At 39.0% G+C, this 23,294-nt stretch overlaps 1 protein-coding gene across 1 annotated transcript; it reads right to left on the bottom strand.

Moving 5' to 3' along the window:
* Positions 1–511: 511 nt before the first annotated feature.
* trpm5 (transient receptor potential cation channel, subfamily M, member 5) lies at positions 512–22,989 on the bottom strand. The gene is made up of 26 exons (XM_086025835.1): positions 22,963–22,989; positions 21,032–21,096; positions 18,377–18,524; positions 18,122–18,302; positions 16,378–16,544; positions 16,084–16,261; positions 15,863–15,927; positions 15,299–15,484; positions 14,904–15,003; positions 14,688–14,806; positions 14,039–14,386; positions 10,766–10,909; positions 7,764–7,887; positions 7,482–7,627; positions 6,519–6,631; positions 6,335–6,436; positions 5,446–5,704; positions 4,842–4,960; positions 4,631–4,763; positions 3,245–3,419; positions 2,961–3,129; positions 2,638–2,816; positions 2,408–2,540; positions 1,625–1,697; positions 921–1,011; positions 512–805 (listed from the first exon to the last, which is right to left on the bottom strand). Exons 1-26 carry the CDS (start codon positions 22,987–22,989, stop codon positions 750–752), a joined length of 3,600 nt encoding a protein of 1,199 aa, XP_085881961.1. The 3' UTR covers positions 512–749.
* Positions 22,990–23,294: the final 305 nt, after the last annotated feature.

The following is a 23,294-nucleotide window of genomic DNA, read 5'->3' on the forward strand; positions in this document are numbered from 1 at the left end:
ACTAGTTTTGAAATCACAAGCCAGTAAATAATTGTTTGTTCAAATATTTTCAATTAATTTTAAAGGAGGGATTCGTTTTAAAAAACTGCTTGCAATATCTCATTTTGCAGTGTTGTTAAAAGTGAGGACAATATGCAAGAGTCATGAAGTCACATTATTTGCCTTCACGAGCCACATAAAATTAGGGCGCGGGCCGCATCTGGCCCCCGGCCCTTGAGTTTGACACCTGTGATCTACTGTATGTAAGTTTTAATCCATTAGCTCTTGAACCCAAATAATAAATTGAATGCTAAATTATTTTATTTTACAATCTTTGCCATTGCCAGGCTTCACAGAAAATGCTCTCAGAGGGAAGTGGTGGTGGAGCTTAATCTCGCAAAGGGTCATTAGCAGGTTGCAACAGAGAGACTGTAAGAGTTATAGAAAGGGAAGTCCTTGAAAATGTATTAGTCATTGCATCAATCAAACACCTGTGAGTAGTTCATGTCACTTCGAGTTTAATATTATATACTTGCCAGGGCATTTTGGACCCATTTATTATACCTATTCTTACAACAGGCTTTCATCACAACGTGACAATATATCACTTTACAACATATGTATGTGTCGCACAAGGTCAGTATCAATTTGTTACATTTGTTCTTACATCATCTTTAAGAATACAGAAAATTATTGTGATAATTGGCCACCTCATTATCACTACTTACTATTGCTTTATTTTCTTTGTCAATGTAACGCTAACCTTCAGCTCATTTGGTTTCTTCCTTCGATTGACTTTGATGGGCATCATTGCTCGCCTTGCAGCCTGCCAAAGACAATGCCATTTTGCAGTCCATTAATTCACATAAAACGCTTCATTAAGTGTGTGTAGTGGTATTATCAGTTTTACAGAACATCATTTTGATTGCCACTTGACTCACTTGGTGCAGTTGGAGCCTCTTTCCCACATTTTAGTGTGCTCAGAGCAAAGCATTCTGCCATCCAAGACAACACCTCACCACAGTATCTGACCTAGATACAAATCCAGGTGACACAGGTGTTACTCCCTGGCAGTTTCCGTACAAGATAGATTCCTGTATGAGATAAGAATGTGAAGTTGCGGATAGGATGCTGAGGGCCGAATTCACAAAGAACTGAGGCTGCTGATAGCACCCTGAATTGCACTTCATTTGCACCCGCAGTTTGCTCCATCTTAATGTTTAATTCATGAAGTTTATTGCGCTAATGGTATACCAGCGCAAGCACACCCACAAAGTTTGGCAGCAAAGTGCAGAAGTTTGCCCCTGACTTCCCCCTGTTTGCAATAAGACACAAATGGCAAAGTACAAATGCTGGCTTTGACGTTGCTTCAATCAAACTGCGTGTGCCTAATAGCACTGAATTGGATGTTATCAATGAGTCTTATTTGCATAGAGGTGGGCAATTTCTCAGCCAAATAAAAGCATATTGCCTCATTTAAATACATGCAACACTGGGGCACTGAGACACAATCTGGTTGGCAACACAGTTAGTGAAGCATTTAACTAATTAGATGCTGGTCTGTTTGCTGCATTTTTACTGGTTAGCGGCATGAAAAAGTCACGCAATGCTTTAGTGAATTCGGCCGTGTGTTGTTTGGGCATACTTGAGCCTCCATGGATGCCAGACGTTTTTCTTGGTCCTTTACCCCACCAATAATCCTTAGCAAACTCTGAACCCTTGGCAGAAAGTAAACAAGCAAACAAAATCATTTTTTTAGTAAAATTTCATGCGTGTGTATATATATATATATATATATATATATATATATATATATATATATATATATATATATATATATAGATACACACACATACTGTATATATGTATGTACATACACATATATATGTATATACTGTATACATATATACACATGTATATATATATACACACATGCATACATACATGCACACACACATATACGCACGTGTATACACATACATATATATATACATATATATATATATATATATATATATATATATATATATATATATATATATATATATATATATATATATATATATATATATATTTATTTATATATATATCTTTTTGGTGCATACCCCCACCTACTGTACATACACTGTCAATGCAGTCTACTCAAGTCAGCTGAGTAAACGTGCCGTCTGCCGTTAACATGAGACAGGCGTCTCTCGTTTTTTTAAGTTTCCCATCTATCATCTAACGGATCAGCAAAACGGGCGTCTGTTAGCGACGGACAAACGGACTGGTCCGTCAGTGAGACAGAATGTCCACCTATGCCTAAATCACACATGTAGTAAAAATTAAGCCAAGGTGTTGTATTACTCAAATCTGATATCGTAGACACATGGCTAGATGACATGTGATATAGTTACTGTGTCAGCAACAGGAAAAAAACTACTACTTTGAGGATGTACTCTTCAGTCGCTCCTCACTGCTCTCCCAATGTTGCCGCTCAAGTTTAGCCAGGTAGTTCTCTTTCTGTACAGTCTCCCATGTAATCAGCCTCTGGTCAAGCCCTGATGGTAGCTCTCGCTCTAGTGTAACACACAAGGAAGCACAGCCTTGTAGTCTCAGTGTTATCGTAAATCTTAGCTGCACTGTGGTAAACTTTGTTGCTTTAAATCTTCCTACCAAGATGCTCCTGCTTGGACTCGGGCTGCTTGACGAGACTGAGAAGGAGCTGAGAGAGGTGGCTGATGATGATGAAAGGTGGAGCCAGTGCTGGGCGGCTGTGATACTCAACAATCAGGTTGTACCTTTGGAACTTCCAGAAAATATCAGTGTTGCCCTGTACAACCTGGAATGTGTAGCTGTACATCACAAAACAGAAACAGCATACAGTATATGACAAGCAACAACAAAAGGAGGTTGTCTGCTCTCTAGAGTTCTTCTTGACGCCACCTGCTTACAAATATCCATCAACAAGTTTTCCATAATGTTTGCGAGCTCCTGACCTAAACATTGCAATGAGCAGGTTGAGCAGAAGAACATTGGTCACAAGAAGGAATATGACCAGAAGGAGGATCACGAGCCAGTTGGCATAGACATTAGGACATGGTGGCTGGAGACCCTTGATAATCTCCTCTGAGTCATTGGTGCAGTTCATTTCAGGCATCCGAGCAGCTGCAGCATGAAAGAAATAAATGAATTCAGGACAACTCTAAATGCCTAAACGAAAAACAAACAAACAAAAAAATCAATTCCATAAACATTATTTATTCATCCTACAGTCATTTACCATCTATTTCCTCTAAAGGAATCTGGCCAAAGATGTGTAGGTAGGGGCGATACAAGGCTCTGCGAAATACCCAGTCGATCCGGGGGTCATTCGGATGGAGGAGAGCCTGGGTAGCGACCCCGTAAGCAATGAGCCACACACTCAGGAAGAAGAGGAAGAAAAAGACATCCTTCATCTGTAAATCAAGAAAATCATTCTTACTGCTTGGGAGGAAGTCTTTCCCATCTTCTAATTAGAATTTAATTTAACTTTATCATTCACAGCATTAGTTAACTGGAATTTAATGAGACCCAATGCCATGATAAAAAAAAAAAAAAAAAAAAAAAAGCTTCAGTTTTGTGGTTTCATTGGTGGAAAATTTCACTGCATCTTACTGAGAAATGTTTCTGATACACATGGCTCTGTGACGCATACAGTATTCCTCCAGGACATCCAATCCATCAGTTTACTGCTTGTCCTCATTAGGGTGAGTAGTAACCTATGCCAGCTGGCTTTGGGCGAGATAAGCGCACACAACCATTTGCACTCACATTCGCACCTTTGGGCATTTTCGAGTCTGATTACAAACCAATTCCAATTAAGTTTGGACGTTATGTAAAACATAAATAAAAACTAGGGCCCGGCCGATATGGATTTTTTTGAGGCCGATGTTGATCCTTATTTTGGGAAGAAAAAATACAGATTACACATTAATCAGCCGATTAATTTCAAAAAAATATATAATGCATACATTTTTTTCCCCTCTACTGCATTTCAATGGCCGTCAGTTACACTCAGATTTTCAGTATTCGCCGCTCAGCCTGGTCCCTATACCCTGCGAGTAGCAGGGGTCAACTTATTGTTTGAAAAAAAAATCTGTTCTGGTTCCCAGAATGCATTGTGTGGTGCAACACGTTAAATTAATGACGGTATGTATGTGTTTCCAGTGGTTGAATATATGTCATATTTAACACATTTATGTTTGATTTAGAGCGGCACGGTGGTCGACTGGTTAGCACGAACGCCTCACAGTTCAGAGGTCGTTGGGTTCGATCCCGGCTCCGGGATATCGTATTTCATGCAACAACGTGGAAATGTGTGTTGATATTATAATAAAATTATGTGAATACTTGAAAATCGGCGTGTCGTATAGTCGAGTATTTGGCTCAACCTAGTGTGGGACTGCTCAGTTTCTCCACACCAAAGCCAGCATTTGTGCACAACAAAGCGCCTTTCCAAAACGATTCTCACAAAGCGCGAAGCAACATGAATTAGAAATACAGGAACATCCCTCAATGTCATGCAATGCGGATTGTACAGGTTCAGGTTCCGAGTCACGAGTACAAAGGTAAAAGACATATCAAAAGTCACAAGCTTAAATGTTTGCATATGAGTGTTTTTGCTCACCATTCTCTCCACAATGATGATCTTTGGCCCCAATTGCTTATGAATGGCAAAGATGTGGATCAACCGCAGTGTGAATACCATGAAGTCTATTGCTAGAACAGTTCTTCCTGCCTCGTAAGTGTCATCCACCATCCTGCCATTCAAACAAACAATGTTTGTTCATCTTTATCTTTTATTTTGTACTTTTATGTATGTGTTTTGTGTTATTTACCTGCATGAAACTCCAACGACAAATAGTGAAATAGCAACCATGTCACACTTGTTCCAGTTGTCCTCCACATAAAGCTTGAACTTCTTTAAGATGTTCATCTCTTCATCTGAAAAGAAGCTCTGCAACATGACATGTTTTTTTTATTACAATAAAATTCCAAGAGTAAAACAGAACATGAAAGTATGTTATGGAGTATTAACAGTATTGGGAGTTTTTTTTTTATTTTAAATCAGTACACCTGTGCCTGGTCAAAATCACTTTCACCTAATTTTCTTCAAAATGTTATTTCATCTTGTCAAAGTGGAATCATTGAGGACACTTGATTAAAGATAAGACAGAGTTGGTGTCAAACTGATTCATATTGTAGTCAGCCAATAAATTAAATTGGAACGAGACTAACACTGTGTAAGAACATATTTAGCAAAGGTTTGGTTCGTGTCAAGCAATCATAGAGAAAGGCAAATACTCAACTATATCAGTCAAATGCCATGTGATGTGAATCATTTACGGTATGTAACAGCACTATTAACAATCTAAAATGACAAAATAATTCTGCGCAAAGAAATAATTCACGAGAAGTGGCAATTCACGTTATGAGAGTCACCTGTCGCAGTTCTTCCAGCACCAAGGTGAAAACCCAGAAATAGAGCATTATCTCAGGGGCTCCAGGACCAAGGGGGGGCGGTGGAAGAAAGTCCAGCAGGAGCACGTAGGTGAACAGGAACAAGAAGGCAAAATACATGATGACGTTACCAAGGAACACAGTGACGGGAGCACTCCAGAAGCGACGCCAACGACGAAGTAAGAAACGCCACCACACTGATGCACAGCTCTGGTCTGCTGGGCCACCAGCTGAAGAGTTCCTTCAAAAAATGCAGAGGACCGTTTGGATTTTTATGAAGCATAGGCCAAGTCTTCCCCTAAACATTTCTCCATCTCTGCCCCAGTTAAAAACTATTTGAAATATTATACGGTGAGAGATGCGGTAAAGTGAACATGTGGCTAGCACAACTGCCTGTTGGTTTTGTTTTGGTTTGTTTGCTTTTTAATCTTGGACTTTTATGTACAGTATAAGGTGAAATGGAGGCTAAATTGCCCATACTTTAGGTGTGAATGTGAGTATGAATGATTGTTTGTTTAGCTATGCCCTGTGATTAACTGACTAAAGTTTACCCGCCTCTTGCATTCTATTAGTTCACCACTATATGGCACTAAAGTCTACACACTGTACCTTTCAGATGTATGAATGTTTGAAATACATTTTATTGCAGTACAGTAAATGTTGTTCACAGTTTCGCTTCATGTACTATACATTGCCACGACGTTGAGTACATCCACACAATCAAATGTGATCGGATCAAAGTGCCAAGATTTTGCCATTACAAACACATTACTATTCTGCTTATAAAAAATAATCATGTTCACAAGAAAATCGTATTTTATGTTTTGAGAAACATTCGGATTCCTGCATATCGGTGTAATTAAAAACTTACAGCGGGCCATCTTCATCCGTTAAGAGTAAAACCTTCTCTGTTTCCAAACTGTCCAACTCCACAAAGGGTTCCTCACTGCTGTGATTATCCAGTTCCTCATCACTACACATTAACAGCAATAAGACACATAAAGCATACTGTGCATCTTAAGGAAACAAGCTGTATCCAATCCAAATAATCTCACCAGAACTTTAAAAGGTTCGTCCAAATGAGAGGTGGACAGAAGAAAGACACAACGAGCTTGGAGATGGCTGTGTCTGTTGTCATTGCTCCCCACCAAATCTTTGTCAGGAGAGCCTCAAAAATAAATGAATAGGCAAATAGATAAATAAATAAGTAAGTAGATACATAAATAGTAATACAGATGTTTTCATTATATTTTTCATTGAATTTACTAAACTAGGTCTATTTGAATCAACCCACGTGGGGGCAGTATAAGCCATAAGAAATATCTGCCTTGCAGTCAGATTGCCAGTGCGCATATATATTTAACCTAAAATTTCCATCAAGAGGTCTGAGGAGCAGTATCCGCTTGAATGCTGTGTTAATGCAACATAATTAAGTACATCAGCACCAAGTCCATTAACATGGGCTCCATGTAGGGGTGATAACATCAACTAATTAGTAGATTCATTGGGTCTCGTGTCAATGGTACCTATTCTCTGTGAAGGGCAGGGTGAATTTTCCCTCCATCCATCTATCCATTTTGTATACCACCTGTCCTCATTAAGATTGTGGGCAAGCTGGAGTCCATTTTAGTTGACTTTGGATGAGGGTACACCCTGGTCACCAGCCAATTCCACATCACATATAGACAACCAACCATTCACTCACACAGTAAAGCTGAAGCTGAGATTTGAATTGATATTTAAACCCGAAACCTTGGAACTGTTGAGGTAGGCATGCTAACCACCATGCTGTTTCCATGCTGCTCGCTGAAATTTTCACACTAAACATTAATACTCAAAATGTCATTCTGAATATTATTTGAGTAAAACATTGCAGACAACGGTTAAAAAAGAACCATGCAAACTGATCGACTAAAACTACCTAGTACAGAGAATAATCAAGTCTGTTTTGATTTCAGGGGAGGACTACACAGAGAGAAAAAAAAAACAGTCCCATTGAAATGAAATTGTTCTGTTACCTGAACTCCATCGTGGGCAAAGAAAGACTTGGCATCAGCCTCAGTTGCCAGGTTGAGCACGGTCGATTTACTCCAACATTGTGTTCTCCTTACTAACAATGCATAAGCCCTGTCTTCACTGTTGGAATAACACTCTCCAAACACATCTGTTACCACACAGGGAATAAAGAACAATGTTCTGAAGTCAGAAAAGCAAAAAAACATCAGTGCCTTTTGCATTGTTTCACCTTTTTACTCTTGAGCCTATAGTCAGATTGTCAGCAGATGAAGTACAGTACTCACCAAGGGCAAACTGTTCATACTTGGCCTCCTTCATGCTACGTGCAGACTCAGCCTCAGATTCAAGTCTTGCCATCTCTTTCAGAATCTTGCACCCTGCCAATGCTGCTGCTACTGCCTCGGGGCCCTGAATGAATGAGTTTTTAATCACGTCATACGTCTTGTGAAGTTGATTTGAAGTGGTGGGCATTCCGTCAGTACTGACGGAACGTCCGTCAATCTATCACTGATAGATGCCCGTTTTGCTGACAAATGACGAGAAAAAAAAAATACAGACGAAGCACTGATGAAAGTGGGTTTTCGTTCATCAGTGTAATCCTCACTAACCTAGTGAAGTTCTGATCACTCAGTCCGTCACTGACGGGTGCACATTTCGCTGACGATTGACAGATGGGCGCCCTGCTTGTCTCTTGTGTTTGTTCGCGGGGTGTGGGGCGGGGGGGAATACAGACTATATATGGAAACGCTTCGCACTTCAAGTACTGTAGGTGGCGGTCTGCACCAAAGTGCTGTAGTCCACCAAAGAATTAAGAGAGGAAGAAAAAGAAGCATTGATAGTCATGGCAATTTCGTTTTGGTATCCGTATCGGCAAGTATCGGTATAAGGATTTTACAAAACACATTAATCCACCAGTATTATACAATGCTACAATGTGACTCGGGATTCAGGTTAAGGTAAGCCATTTTCCACTTTTAAATAAAAACTTTTTGGTGTTTTAGGAGTTAAAACTGCAGCAGACAGCCACTAGCGTGCTCCCGCTGTACTTAACAGTTTAACAAATGAAGGTGGCAAATACTGAGAGTTTATGTGATGCTTTGTAAAGTTCTTTGGGCAGCCACCGTATGATGTAGAAACCAAAATAAAGTGCACTTCATTTACCATTTTAATCAAATCAAATTTTCAACTGTTGGATTATGACGGGTTTTTTTTAGTTCGTTTTTTGCCGGACTGGCGATTGAGGGACTGGCGGGCCGTAAAACAGAAGCGCGGTTGAAATAATGATGACGGACTGATAATTACTGTTTGGTTCGGCTTGAAACAATGACGGTCTGACGATGAAGGACGGGTGGCCAGCCCTCTGACGAATGATGGCCCGGCAAAATTTACTGATGCGCCCACCTCTGCTGATTTCCCTGGCTGTGCACATGTAATTTTCTGTGCTTACTGAACAGACTGTGTGCTATGAGGTCCAAACATGCCAGCTGGTGTCAACAGACAGCTAACACATAAGTGAAGTTTCAACATTTAATACAAGCCACATTTAGCTCACCAAAGTATGGTTTTAAAATGGTTAAACCCTGATATATACAACTTGTGTGTCCACCGTGGTCAGACCTAAGAAGAATGCAAAACAATTAACAAAGGGAAAGAAATTGCAATTCCTTTCTGGCAAGTGGTTTGCTTGTTCTTTTCTATTATTCATTTCAAAAGAGAATATTTATTTGTGTTCCTCCCGTATTATTACAGAGAAAGTCTCTGTCAACTAGTCAATGCATAGCTAAAGCCTAAGCTACCATATCATAGCAGCCGGTGGTGGGTAACCATTAAAATGTTTGTTTAAAAAAAAAAAAAAAAGTGTTACAGTTCAGATCGGTTGTGCTGGTACATTTTAAACACACCTGTACTACCTGATAGAACCCATGCTAAACAAACTGTGCAATGGTGGTTGCTGATTGGTAACCTGAAAGGCTTCCGTACAGTAGTTCAGTTCAGTTAGAAATTACAAATGCAAAATTGTGTACCCTACCAAAGTAAACATTCACACACTCATTTACTGTCAATTTAGTGTCTTTGGTTGAACAAAGTAGAACTCACAAAAGCACAATGGGAACATACAAACTCTACATAAAAAGATCACAGCCCAGGTCTTAGACTCAGATGCCGCAGTAACGCAAATAAAAGTTGTATTAAAGGAATGCTCAAAAATCTGTTAAAAAGTGTTAGAACAACATTGATTTATCAAGCCTGCATCAGGGTGAGTGGAGAGTAATTGAGGGAACAAATGAGCCAAAAATAAACTCTAACAAAGCGAATGAATCTTGTATTAGCCCTTTCTCTTGCTTGTTTGGACATTATTGGAAATTTCATTGAACTCCCCAACTGAGATTCTGTTTTTACACGTGTCTCTTATTTTCTGGAGTTTAGCAGGATCATGAAAATGCTACATTGGACTGATTTACCCTGAACTTGGACGAGGACACTGACCCACGTCCCATTTTGCTGTAATAGGTGCATGGAGAATGAAATGCAATGAAATATCATACAGGCAGAACTTGATCTTTTACATATAATAGGAATGGCACAGTCAGTTCTACAGTATGTAAGTTATATTTTACTTGAACATATAAGAATATTTGTTGTTCCCAGGGGGAAAACAGTTTCTTTACAGTGTACATTCAATTATACAGTGTATCACATTCTATGTATGTATGTGTATTGGAAAATTGTGAGATGCTGGCAGACATTATATGCACATAGATGAGATGCAACATTTGCATTCTGCAAAGATAATTGCAATACTTTAAAGCTTGCAACCTGAGAGATACTTCAAAGACTCAGAATTGTGCCGGTATGTCGAAGATATGACCATTAGTGGTGGCGGAATGTGCACACTTTCAATGAAATTACCATAACTTCAGATCATGTTTGAAATACTGTAAATGCAGGGAAGGAGCACGCAGGGGTGACACCTTGAAAGATTGCGGTAATTGGTTGGCTCAGTCCAGGGAAGGGCAATAACAAAATCAAAGCTTCCTTAAAAATATGCAGAAAACAATGTAGTTCAATCAATGATTGGTGCCATTTTAAAGTATTCATAAATATAAACTCCCATGTCTGGCAATGTTTCTCATTAACAACATCAACTCTGAAGCAAGGCCTTTATTTGAATATTGCTGCTGAAGGTATAAAAACTTTTACGGTCATCCTTACTTACTATATGAGTAGCTGCACATTGCTAGCCCACCTCATTGTATTGTGATGGGAATTAAATGACAAGACATACCATGGCCCAAAAGTAGTTAGCCATCTGCTGCCGATTCTGAAGGACGGCCCAGAGGAAAAGATCCCTCCAAGGATGTTGGCAACGCTCTTCCAATTCTGCCAGGTTCTTCTGGCTGTGAAACAGTCGACCCATTGCAGGCTTTTCCTGGAGTGCAAATACAACCCAGGTGTAGTACATGCAGCTAGCATAAATCACATTTTTTATTCACTAGTCTTTGGCAAATTTAATTCAATGTGGGCTAAAAGGTTAATAGTAGCATTTAGCAACAAGCCATGATAAATAACTTGAATTTTCAGTTTGGTGTCTTTTACAAACTACAACATAGGCATGCAGTTTCACGATACATGCTTTATGTTTGCTGTGTTGGATTGTTCACACAACATTACTTTTATTATACATTCCTTATTATATACATCCGAGTTTTTGTTTATGCTTGTAATTTTCACAGGTGTAATGTCACAATATGGTGTTGTGGAAAGGAGGGAGAGATAATAACTGTGCCATATGCTGTGGCAGGTGGGTGTATTATCAAGCATCCCTTAAGAGTAATGAACTGAATAAAACTGATTGGACAATTATTTTTTATTTCACAATGATCAATGATCCTTGCAAACATGTGAAATGGCATAATCATGTCCTTTGTGTCTGCGTTGTGTAGAAAATTCTGGGCTTTATTTTCATGGCTAGCACAGTGAACTCGGTGTGGAGGAGGATTACACAGAGTGTTGTTATTTTTGCACGAAACTTGGCACAAAAAAGGGTGGTTTGCGCCGTTGGACGTGACCACATCCAATTTCATTTGCCGCAAATAAAAATGGATCCTCTCAGTCCCTTTAAATGCGGTGCATGAGAGGTGCATTGATAGTACGTGAGATGACGGAAGTCAAAACGGATTTGCTTGCGTCCGGCATAGGTCGAAGTAAGCAAAGTACCGTATTTTTTTGGATCACAAGTCGCACTTAAAGTCCTTCAATTTTCCTTAAAAAAATTGACAGAGCGCCTTCTAATGTGGTCCACCCTATGTATAGTTGAATTTTCAGATTGGTGTCTTTAATTCTTTCTACATTTGCGGTGTCATTCTAATGCGCATCAATCGCTAGAAGTCGTCTATGTGTTTTTGTCGTCTGAACAAGGATCACTTACTGCTTCTGTGTCTTAGAATCATGCAAAATGTTGTCCTACTAGCCTAATGCTGCGGTCAGCTGAGCGTTTCTGGCTGCGTGTTTCCAATGTTACAATGTCGGATAATATCATTGTGGTCTGTGGTACAGAGCGGGGTTGCCAACAGTCGCTTGAAAAACGGAATCGTCCCGTATTTAGAAATGTAAGTACGCGTCCCGTATTGAGTTGCACTTTGTCCCGTAATATCGCGAGAGTCCAAAATAGTCCACAAAATGTCAATGGAATTAATGAGCGACAGCTCCCTTTATATGAGAATTTACGGTAACGGTCCTAGGACATCTCCTGCTCTGTGACCAATGAGCTTACAGCACATTCATACACGAGTACGACGATACAGAATCCGCTTATCTTTTTGGCCACGGTACTGTTGCTTTGCCAAAGTAGATAGCGGAAGACAAGAAGCAGCATGGATGACACAGACACACTCTCAGGTAGCAATGTGGCAGCAGAAGCAGCAAAAAAAAAAAAAAAAAAAAAAGCAGAAATGGTAGCAAAAATACAGAGAGGACTGGAAAGCAGAAAACACATGTGCGAGAAAATATCTATCAAGCGCACTGCACTGTCTGCAGGTGCAATTTTACCCTAGCATATATATGGTGGACTGATTGACCTCCAGCAAAGTGCTTTCAGTGGTGGATACAGACGGAATACAAGGCACACAAAACTACGGGCACCCTAGACAAATTTGTTGTCCACCGGGTAATGCCAAAGCTAGATATGGTATGTAAAGAATGAATTTTTTTAACCCTGGATCAAGGTTAATATAGGAATGTGCAATGAATGGCTGCATTAATTGTATGGACAAACATAATAATTTTGGGTTGGAATTAATAAGTACAATTGATTGACAAGTACGTTAAATACATTTACAGTATTACAAGCTCAAGCAGATATTCATAAATAAAGTGAAATAATCAAAATAAAATAAAAACTTGTTTACATTATTTTTCTCTTTTATGAAGATTAGGTGGATAAATGTGCAAAACAAATGTTCTGCTGAACCTATTAAAGGTGAGCTTATTGTGAGCCTCAACTATGGCATGTCTTGCTCAGAATTTTACTCTGAAGTGGTCAAAGACAAACCGCTTCTCGCTGCAGCAAGATCTCAGAAGAAATACAAATTGAAAAAATATTCTGTCTCCACATAACGTGGCATTGAGCTGTTCATAAGTTATGAATGTTCTGCTTATTATTCAAGAGATTTATTTAGTTATTTAGTTTGTATTAAAGTACATTTCTAGATAGTAACTTTTTCATGTGTTCATCCATCCATCCATTATCAAATCCGCTTATCCTCACAAGGGTCGCAGGTGTGCTGGAGCCTGTCCCAGCTGTCTACGGGCAGCAGGCGGGGTGCACCCTGAACTGGTTGCCAGCCAATCGCTGGGCACACACGAACGAACAACCATTCGTGCTCACAATCATACCTAGGGACTATTTAGAGCGTTCAATCAACCTACGCATGTTTTTGGAATGTCAGAGGAAACCGGAGGACCCGGAGAAAACCCACGCAGGCACAGGGAGAACATGCAAATTCCACACAAGAAGGCCGGGGACGGATTTGAACCCACGACCTCTGAACTGTGAGGTGGACGTGCCGACCAGTTTAGCGCCGTGCTGCCAACTCAGGTTTAAATAGTTAAAAATGGTTTCACCCACAAATAAATATATAAAAATCACGCAAGGAAGGTTGAAGGCAGTCAGGTCAGCCGTCTCTGCCGATGAGGTTTCCCTTATTTATTTTTCAGGAAGTTGGCAACTCTAGACAGAGAGGTAAACATTAAGTTAAATTCCTTCCTATTTACTTTCACTATTCACGAACTACTTCCTGTTTCATTTTCTTGCACTGTACGTTGTTAGTAATTTTAATAAGCTACTTTTATTTTTGACTTTGCTTCTAGATATCTTTAACTTTTTTTGTTTCTGTTGGTAAATGCTAAAATATTGCATTTTTAATTATGTGAAACACATTGAGTTACTTTGTGTATGAAATGCGCTACAGTTTAAAGATAAAGCGACCTTGCCACAGTCTTTTTGTACATTGTCTCGTTTTTGCTTATCTTTAACGTAAAGTACAGGTGTATCACTCACTGTGGGAATCTTTTGGTAAAAGCCTTTGCAGGAGTCATGAAGAAAGTCTTTGAGCACTTTGGCAACCTCATAAAGTGTGAAACGGGGTTTCCGTTCCCCATGCTCAGACATGTGCTGCCCAGGAGGCCCAGGTGTCCTTGCAGTACCATGCAGACGCTGCTTCTCCTCGTATTTTTTGAGAAGTAGGTTATGCAGGAGACTCTTTTCCGACACGGACCAATAAAGCTCCTGTAGACGTCCGTATGTGAGGAACTCGCCCAGGTTAACCCCGTTGTCGACAAATAGACGTACAAAGTCTGGTTTGTCATTGATAAGTGCATCCATCATCACCTCTTCAAGGTCACATGCCTGCACAGACAATATTTGAGGTGTAGCATCCTAGTTTAATCGACATATTAGTATCATTAATTTGTAATTTGTCTATACAACATTGGTGAAAAATAACAGGAAACCATACACTTAACAAGTTTAAGGAAGCTAAATATAACACTTTGCTGGACCTACTTTGAACTAACTCGTTCTGTTAAACTAAAATGCAAAACGCTATTTTCACATTTGTTAAATACCCTCCAGATTTGTGAAGTACAGGTATTTTTTTAAGGACAATTAAAACAAACTGGGTAGTGTAAAATAATGATGTGTCTCTCACCTTCCACTCCACATCTCCATTGAAGATGTCACTCTTGGCAATGTCCACTCGGTTCCAGGCCACAGCCAGCTTCAATTCATCAAGAAAATCTTGGGCTTCCTGACTTTGGCTCTTACAAGCTCGCACACACATAGACACACACACAAAATGTCAGTGGTGCCATACCCTGTGAATGGCCATTATTCTAAATCGCATTTCTCATAAAAAGTGCTTTACCTTTGACAAGAGCTTTGAGGATAACTGTGTCCAGCTCAGAGCTCTCTTGTTCAGGGTCATGGACAGTGAGTAGATGCCCATGATCCAGTATTTTCTGGATCTGATTAGTGGATGACAGATATTACAAGTACAAACAGTGTTTTGAGATCTGTGATTTTGTATCTGAGAAGACAATTTCTGGGCATAAATGTTTTAATCATAATCCTTGACCAAAGATAAGACTGTTTTTAATTTTTTCTTGTTATTCATAATTGGGCCATCACATACAAATATGGATGCAGTGAATCCCATTTTAGCTGCTCTCTTTCCAGTCTGTCCTAATTTGCAGGCCACGTTCAAGCCTCTTGACATTCACAACTGTATGCCCGCTTCCATGCTCAACACCTCACCCTCACCAGTTTGACCCAGTTTCTTATGTCCGTGCTGTGGTAGGCGTTTGGAAAGGTGTCCAGCAGCAGCTCGTGAACGTTGTCTGTATCCCAGCATCCCCTGTTCATGAGTGTGACGAGGATGTCAGCGACTCCTCCTGAGCCTGCTAGAATAAGCCACGGTGTCGAATTGCCAATGCCTTTACACATCCGCTGCAGGAAAGGACAATCTGTTGATGCACGTCAAGCTCAGAAAAACTCTTAGTTTAACCCCCCTCTAAAAATCACACACAATTTTCAGGATAATTTATGGCCCTAGTCCAAATGTTTAATCTCTTAATTTATCGCTATATACAGTACATGCAAATCACTTGGTGGCATTTTCTGTCGAAATACATCACGTCAGTAGAACGGAAATAAATACAGTTCGTTTATGTGTTTAGTCTACATCTTCATGAGAGGGCACAGCCAAAATCTGAGTCAGAGAATAATGATCTGACATTCAGCCACTATTGAGAACTAGATCTGGCAAAATTATGAGTCAAGAAAACAAAAACAACCAACCATCAACAAACAACCAATGAGACCAACCTTAAGGATTGGAGGTTCACCGTGTACCAATAGACATAGAACAGGGATTTCAAAACTTCCTGCACCTTTAAAACAAAGACAGGATTCACAAAATAAATGATGAATACCGACAGACTACATCAGAGTCAATGTTGTTGTGAGTCTGCAGTGCTTTTACCACTTCAAATAAGATACTGTTATTGTATATTTGTTTAGCAGTGTTTTGCCTCAGATGTATTTACCTCCATAGCCTGTGCGCTGAAGAGAAATGTGTTTGAGCAGCTTCACTCTCATTTCACTTGTGGCTCCGGGTCTGTTTGGATCTTCCTCCACCAGCACAAAATGAGAGTGGTGGCTGTCCAGAGAATAAACTGACCCATGGGGCAAGTCCTGCGGCTTGTATACTGCTGGCACACCTAACTTGAAGAGATAAACACACAAGACTTAAAAACATCTTGTTTGGATGTCAGTATTTACACAGAGAAGTTGGTCCTGTTATTTTCTCAGTTGCATGTTTGTTGTGTGCACTCAGACACCTTGGTGCCGAGTAGTGCCTCTCGGTTGTGGATCATGTTCCAGGGTGCGATACCAATGGCCACCACACGAACTTTTGCTGAAGTGCTAGCCAAGGAGTGATCTTGTACAGCCTGACCCAAGTGCTTGGTGATGCCAAATCGAAGGCCATTAGTCAAAATCCATGCCCCTGGAGCATAGAGAAGTTGTTGCATGTGAGTGTCAAAGTTACCTCTGTTGATTTTTATGTACCATGCATTTTATCAATAATAATCATACTGTGTATTGTTCCAGAAGCATCCATGTAAGCCCAAGCCATGACATTACTTCCACCATGCTTCGCAGATAAATTTGTGTGTTTTGGATTATAAGCAGATCCTTTCTTTCGTCATATTTTGGCCTTTCCATCACTTTGGTAGAGGTTAATCTTGGTTTCAACAGTCCAAAATGTTGTTACAAAACTGCTCATCTCTGTACTTTGCAAAATCCAATCTGGCTTTCCAATACATTTTGTTGATGAGTGGTTTGTATCTTGTACTATGGCATGTATACAGTATTTCGTCTTTCAAAGTCTTTATTGATGATGTAATTCATGGTGGTCACAGAAGAATGAATCGAAAGTTTACAAAATCATTTTGTCTGGCAATTTACAGATAACTGCATTAAAGCTAATTGGGAAAAGCTTTGTCCTGCAACAAAGTAATGACCTAAAACACACTGCCAACACAACAAAGGAATTCATCATGGGGAAAAAGTGGAAGGTCTTAAGACTGGCCTTGTCAATCACCAGACCTTAACCCAATAGAGCCTACATTTTACCTTCTGAAGAGGAGACGGAAGGGGGAAACCCCCAGAAACAAACAAGAACTGAAAGAGGCTGCAGTAAAGGCCTGGTAAAGCATTTCAAATGAACTTTGTGTCAAAGGCTTCATGCAGTTATTGCATGTAATGGTTATGCCACCAAATAGTAAATGTTATTTACTCAAATGTAATAATGTTTGTTCCAATTCTTTTGTTCACTTGAAAAATTGGTGACTTCAAACAAAAGGTGCTCTGTCCTGAGTTCACACGCATCTAGATGTAAATACCATGAAATAAAACATGGAATTCTGAACTTTTTGTGATTCATTTTGCCTTTTCATCTTTTGATTGGAAACCCAAATGTCTTCAGTATAAATAACAAGGAACTGACCTTGCTGTTCTCTTTTACTTTTACAGGGGCTTGTATATTGTTTGTTAAGGCCAAGTTTGCTTGGGCCAGGATAGTTAGTATTGGATCACATCAGATGAGAAGGTGTTCTCTCTATTGTTGATGTGAGAATAGTTTGAAAATCAGTTATTTCTAGATAAATAGTGATCAAGCCACTCATTAATTAAATGCATCGGTCTGGTGCCTCCATTGGCTAAAACAAGGGTGCTCAATACGTCGATCGCGATCTACCAGTCGATCACAAAGGTAACATTGGTAGATCGCATGACATAAATAAAACAAAAATAGATGTTCATAGTCAATTGTCTTGTGCAATATTGGCTCATGCGGTTATGGAAGGTACATATATTGTACATATAAACAACACGCAATATATTTGAAAATAAATATACGTTCTGCATTTTTGTAGCAGGTAGGACCTACCCACTACAAAAAATCAAATCATACCATACCCGGTAGGTAGATCATTTTGACTTGGTCATTTTATAAGTAGCTCGCATGCTGCAAAAGTGTGAGCACCCCTGGGCTAAAGGCTTGTTTGGCTCTGTGTCTCATACCTGTGCTTTGCGCAGCTTTCACAAGACCTTTTCTGAGGGTGTCCCTGAGCCAAGGCTTCATCTGAGCCAACTCATCTCCTCCCACTAAAGCAACTACCAGATGTGGAGGAGCTAGTCCCCACTCCTCTATCAGCATCTGGAAGATGTCTGCTGGGTCAGTGTTGCCTTGCACCCTCATAAACTGGAAGAAAAAAAGAAGAGGATAAAGCATTCTACTTGTTCCCTTACAGTGTGGTCTTGTGTTATGTCGTTTACCTTTCCTTTTGTCTTGGAGGCGCCAATGAAGTCAATGTCACCCACTCTTCCCGCTGGCCAGTGACCCTTGATTCTGCTGCTCTTCTGGTCGCTTACATTTTGCAGTGTCTCAACCCCTGTAGAGCAGCATGAACAACCCTGGAGGATACTAAATATGAAAAGCCAAAGTTTTTAAAACACATCCTGTCTTGAAATATCTATTGTTAGCTGCCAATTAATATACAATTTTACATATTTTAACAGGGTGGCACATCCGCTACACAGTTCAGAGGTTGTGGGTTCACATCCGGGCTCCCAGTGTGGAGTTTGTATGTTCTCTCTGTGCCTGTGTACGTTTTCTTCACGTACCGCAGCTTCCGCCCACATTCGAAACACATGCATGGTAGGTTGAATGAACACTAATTGTCCGTAGGTGTGAATGTGAGTGCAAATGGTTGTTGTTAGTCTATATGTGCATTTCGATTGGCTGGCGGAATCACATACATAGTACCGGTATATATTAACCTAGACTGCCAGTCGCCTCTCGTGGCTGAAGTTAAAAGGCAGCCGTCTTGTGTTACCTCTGTTACTGAAAACTTATGTTATTTGTTTGATGAAACCACTTTTATGAGTGCGCGTTTTATGCCAGGATCCATGTACAGAGTAATGAGAGCCTCGCTTTTTGGACAATGTGATGCAGATGAATCTTTGAGTAACACTCTTGAGAGATACCTTATAAGTGAACATTTATAATTGCATTCTTACCATTGAAATGTGCATGTTGAGCTTTTCCCAGACTTATTGATACAACCGTACACCACACACTGTGGCATATTCACCATAGAGACAGAAAATGATGTGAAAATGGTGCGTAAAATATTAATTAGTATTCAAGCGAGGTGCGCTTAGCGAGTGGCAAAGCAAGATGGCCGCCGGCAGCTTCACTTCTCGCTACGGCGAGTAGGTGGCATTCCCAGTCCGAGTTTTCATATACGCCCAGCTGGGATAGGCTCCCACTCAGAAAATGAATGGATGGATGATTAGATATTTGAACAGCTAAAACCCCCAAGAGGTACACCCTAAAAATTGTTGGGTTAAAAATAACCCTCTATGGATTATTTTGCTAATATGTTCCTAAAATTGGACTGACCCAAACGGTAGTTATTGTGGATCAGCTGGGCTGGGTCATGGATGTGACCAGGCATGTTGGGTTGGGATGGTTTATCCCAAAATGGCTCGAATGTGACTTTGCAGCTGGATTGACTGTGAAATTGAAGATCTACTAACCTACATGATGCATTGTAAGCTTATGGATCAAAATCAATAAAAAAATAATTAATCCTTGCATTGTAAGAAATTTTAGTAGGCTTTATTTCTGTACTTGGTTTGTAAATTGATTCCGTTTTTTAATTTTATTTTTTTTACCTGAATAAAAGTATAATTACTTTAAACTACTTTTAATCAGGTAACCCACACTGAACACGTACCTTGTATATGAATTGCGCTATATAAATTGTCAAAAGAAAAGCAATCACAGAATGTGAATGACTGGATGACAGTGATATTTCAATAAGATTCATGAAGAAATCGTGCATATTTCGACAACCAATGATGATATAGGGCTGCATTACAAGTCAACCACTACATCTTCAATAAAGGCACGTTTACATTGAGATTTTGGACACTTCTGATTCCAATGATTGAGAGGATGGCTGCCAAAGGGGGCGTACCATTTTGTCCTGTGAATGTTCATTTCAATTTAAAAAATATGGAAAAAATAATCTTATGGTACTTGTTTAAGTCGACTTTTTCTTATTATGATTTTGATGATCAAAGCACATTTTGATCATTTTATGCAGGCATTTAAGAAAGGATGAAACCTCTCTTACTATTTGATACTTTTTTCTCCAACTATTTGTAAAATACATGTGCAAGCTCATTGTGCGACACTTTGTGACACACTGTTATAACCTTCCTATAGTTAACATAAGTAAAACAATGCATTTTAAATTGTTTATTTTAATGTTACTTATGATTTTAATTGAAACAAAATAGATCAACAAGCCTCAAATACGTACTGTGATGAGCCGTGAGCTTGTTCAGTACTCATTTACTTAAAAAGCACCAAAGCTGAGTTGTGTACACATTCAGTAAACATGGAAGTGGCCAAACATTGTTTCTGAGTGTCACAAACATCGTTTTAAAATTATAATTATTGATTTGAGCCAGAAATGTTTGTGTTGACCAATTTTTGTGGAAGACTTAGTTGAGTTGGACATTTTTCCCTATCCCTATATACAGTACATAATACTTGTGTATACAAACAGATCATTTGAGGATGATTTAAACTAACCCTAACCTAACCTTTACCCTTTGTGAAAATTTTGTATAAGTTATCAATATTTAATGTACATTTACCTAAAGCACATAAATTATGGTGTCGAGTTGAATTATTTCTTTCATTAGTTTTATCCATCCATTAGTTTTCTACACTGCTTGTGCTAATCATGACATTCAAACCCAGAACATCTCAACTGTGAGACAGATAAGGGGGAAAACCAGTTAAATGATCCTTATCTTTGTCAAATTTTCAATAAAGAAAAAAATATAGTTGATAGATAGACAGACAAACAGATACAAAGATAGAAAGAAACATGACTCGATATCTTGACACACCGGTGCTCCTCTGACAATTCCAGCATGTCACCACATTGCAGGCATTTTGTCTGTGGCTGTAGCCCCTACAAAGAAGCAAACATGCCAATATTATATGCACTTCCCTTTAAACCAATCACAACACATTCATCACCCTTTTCACATAACAAAACTTTCTTCGAGGCAGTTGTGGTCAATGCAAAACTGGCAGAATTTCCATCCATGCTGCATATGCAAAGTGGCGCTTAGCATATGTTTGAACTTGAAAATCACAAAGCACTGCAGCTCACTGTTGGATGCCAACAGTGTCGAAATCAAATCCCTTTCATCGATTCCCAAAGATGGTTTTGTTCAGTCAAATTATTTCTTTATTAATATCAATTATTATGTCTCATTTCAAATCACCAGTCATTGTTGCAGTAGTTCTGATTGTTTCACCAATTTGAAATAAATATTAGATGATGCATTTGACTGAGTCTTATTTACATTTGTAAATATTTGTACACTTACTGTATAAAACTGATTAAAATACTCTTGGGTCCATGAATAAATTAGTGAGTAGGAATTAGCTTGTAAGTACATAAAGAGTGTGGGTCGATTTGTGTGCAGTTGTCTGTTTTAATGTGCGAATGCTGGCTGTGGCGGGAGCTGGTATTTGACTACTGGTTTGACTCGGACAGGATAAAGACAATTGGAAATGCAAATGATCTGATTTGCATTCAATAAATGGGGACTAAACGACCAGCCATGTGATACACACAAAAATACACATTTCTCTTCCTCAATATTTTAAATATCTATTGGTGGAAGAATAGTTCCTCAACATTTCATGTCCATGAATCTTGGCAAGTCACTCTAACTGGATTTATCACTGACCAGCCACAACATTCTGACCACTAGCACAATATAATCTTCAATACATAGGTTTTATAAAATATTCTGCTCTTACTATATGAGGGTAGTTCAGTAACAATTTCCTAATACTTGATTATTGTGTGGTTGCAGTTGTTAGAGCTATTGTTTGTAGAACAGCACTCCGTCATACTAAAAGTAGTTTCTAATATTGTTTAAACTATCATGTTACAAGTTACACAGCTCTCATTGTGATGAACAGTTCGATAGCTTGATGATAGATAAAGTTATCTAGCTAGCTAGCCATCCAGATAGATAGATAGATAGATAGATAGATAGATAGATAGATAGATGGATAGATAGATAGATAGATAGATAGATAGATAGATAGATAGATAGATAGATAGATAGATAGATAGATAGATAGATAGATAGATAGATAGATAGATAGATAGATAGATAGATAGAAAGACAGACAGACTTTTTTCTCCTTCTCGGTGAGCAGTTACGCACGGGAAAGAGGGAGGGAGGAAGACAAAAGAGACACTGCAAACACCAATACCTTTTAGCTCTGTGCATTGTCCTTAAAAAAATGGTGCCAACGGGTACTATTTAGCCCCAAGGACAGCATGAGTAGCCCATGGGTCTATTCTAAAAATAACGCACCAGTGATGGGACACTGTGACATTCTAATTAAACAAAAGAATGTTAACATATATTTCTAACATGGTACATGATTCTTCTGTACCATATATATATATATATATATATATATATATATATATATATATATATATATATATATATATATATATATATATATATATATATATATATATATATATATATATATATATAGTTTATAAATAAAATAGATTGTGTTCTATGGAAGAATGCTGTTTTAATTTATCTTAATATTTTAAACAAAGCTAATTTTAGAGCTGTGATTTTATTACTGTGATAAGGCGATATTTTTGCTCATCATATCGTCTCAATCTAATATCAGACCGTGTCTACATGAGATAGGCTACATGGTACTTTATCGGAAAATATGCAAATACTTTTTTGATAACAAGACAGTTGATGTTATATGTACTTACAAGAAAATTGTCTTGTCTTCCCAGCATCCCTGAATGATCCTTTCGCGCTTAAACACACCCGAGAAGGCCTAGAAGTTTACCTCGGAAGGAATTAAGGTATATACTTTGGTCCCCAGGAAGTGGTATGGCTCTATCATTGCAGCAATACCAACAACACAAAACATTTGCATACTGCTCAGCCAATGACAAGACAGATTTGACACCTGTGATTTACAGTATTCCAGAACAGGGACCAGTGGTGGCCATTCCGTACAACTGACGGGAGGACCATCAATTCGTCAATGTGTCCTTCAGTATTTCAGACTAACCCCACATGGCCCAGTCTGTCCATC

Source organism: Filicampus tigris, chromosome 3, assembly GCF_054856515.1.
Source record: "Filicampus tigris isolate MCC_2025a chromosome 3, RoL_Ftig_1.0, whole genome shotgun sequence".
In the NCBI taxonomy this organism is placed as follows: domain Eukaryota; kingdom Metazoa; phylum Chordata; class Actinopteri; order Syngnathiformes; family Syngnathidae; genus Filicampus; species Filicampus tigris.

Excerpts from the sequence above, each read along its gene's own strand:
- trpm5 (XM_086025835.1), bottom strand. The coding sequence starts at position 22,989 with ATGCTGGGAAGACAAGACAATTTTCTT. Across the intron at positions 21,097-22,962 it reads GAAGACAAGACAATTTTCTT|GGGCTACAGCCACAGACAAA; the intron begins GTAAGTACATAT and ends GCTTCTTTGTAG. Across the intron at positions 2,817-2,960 it reads CTGCTCATTGCAATGTTTAG|CTACACATTCCAGGTTGTAC; the intron begins GTCAGGAGCTCG and ends TGTGATGTACAG.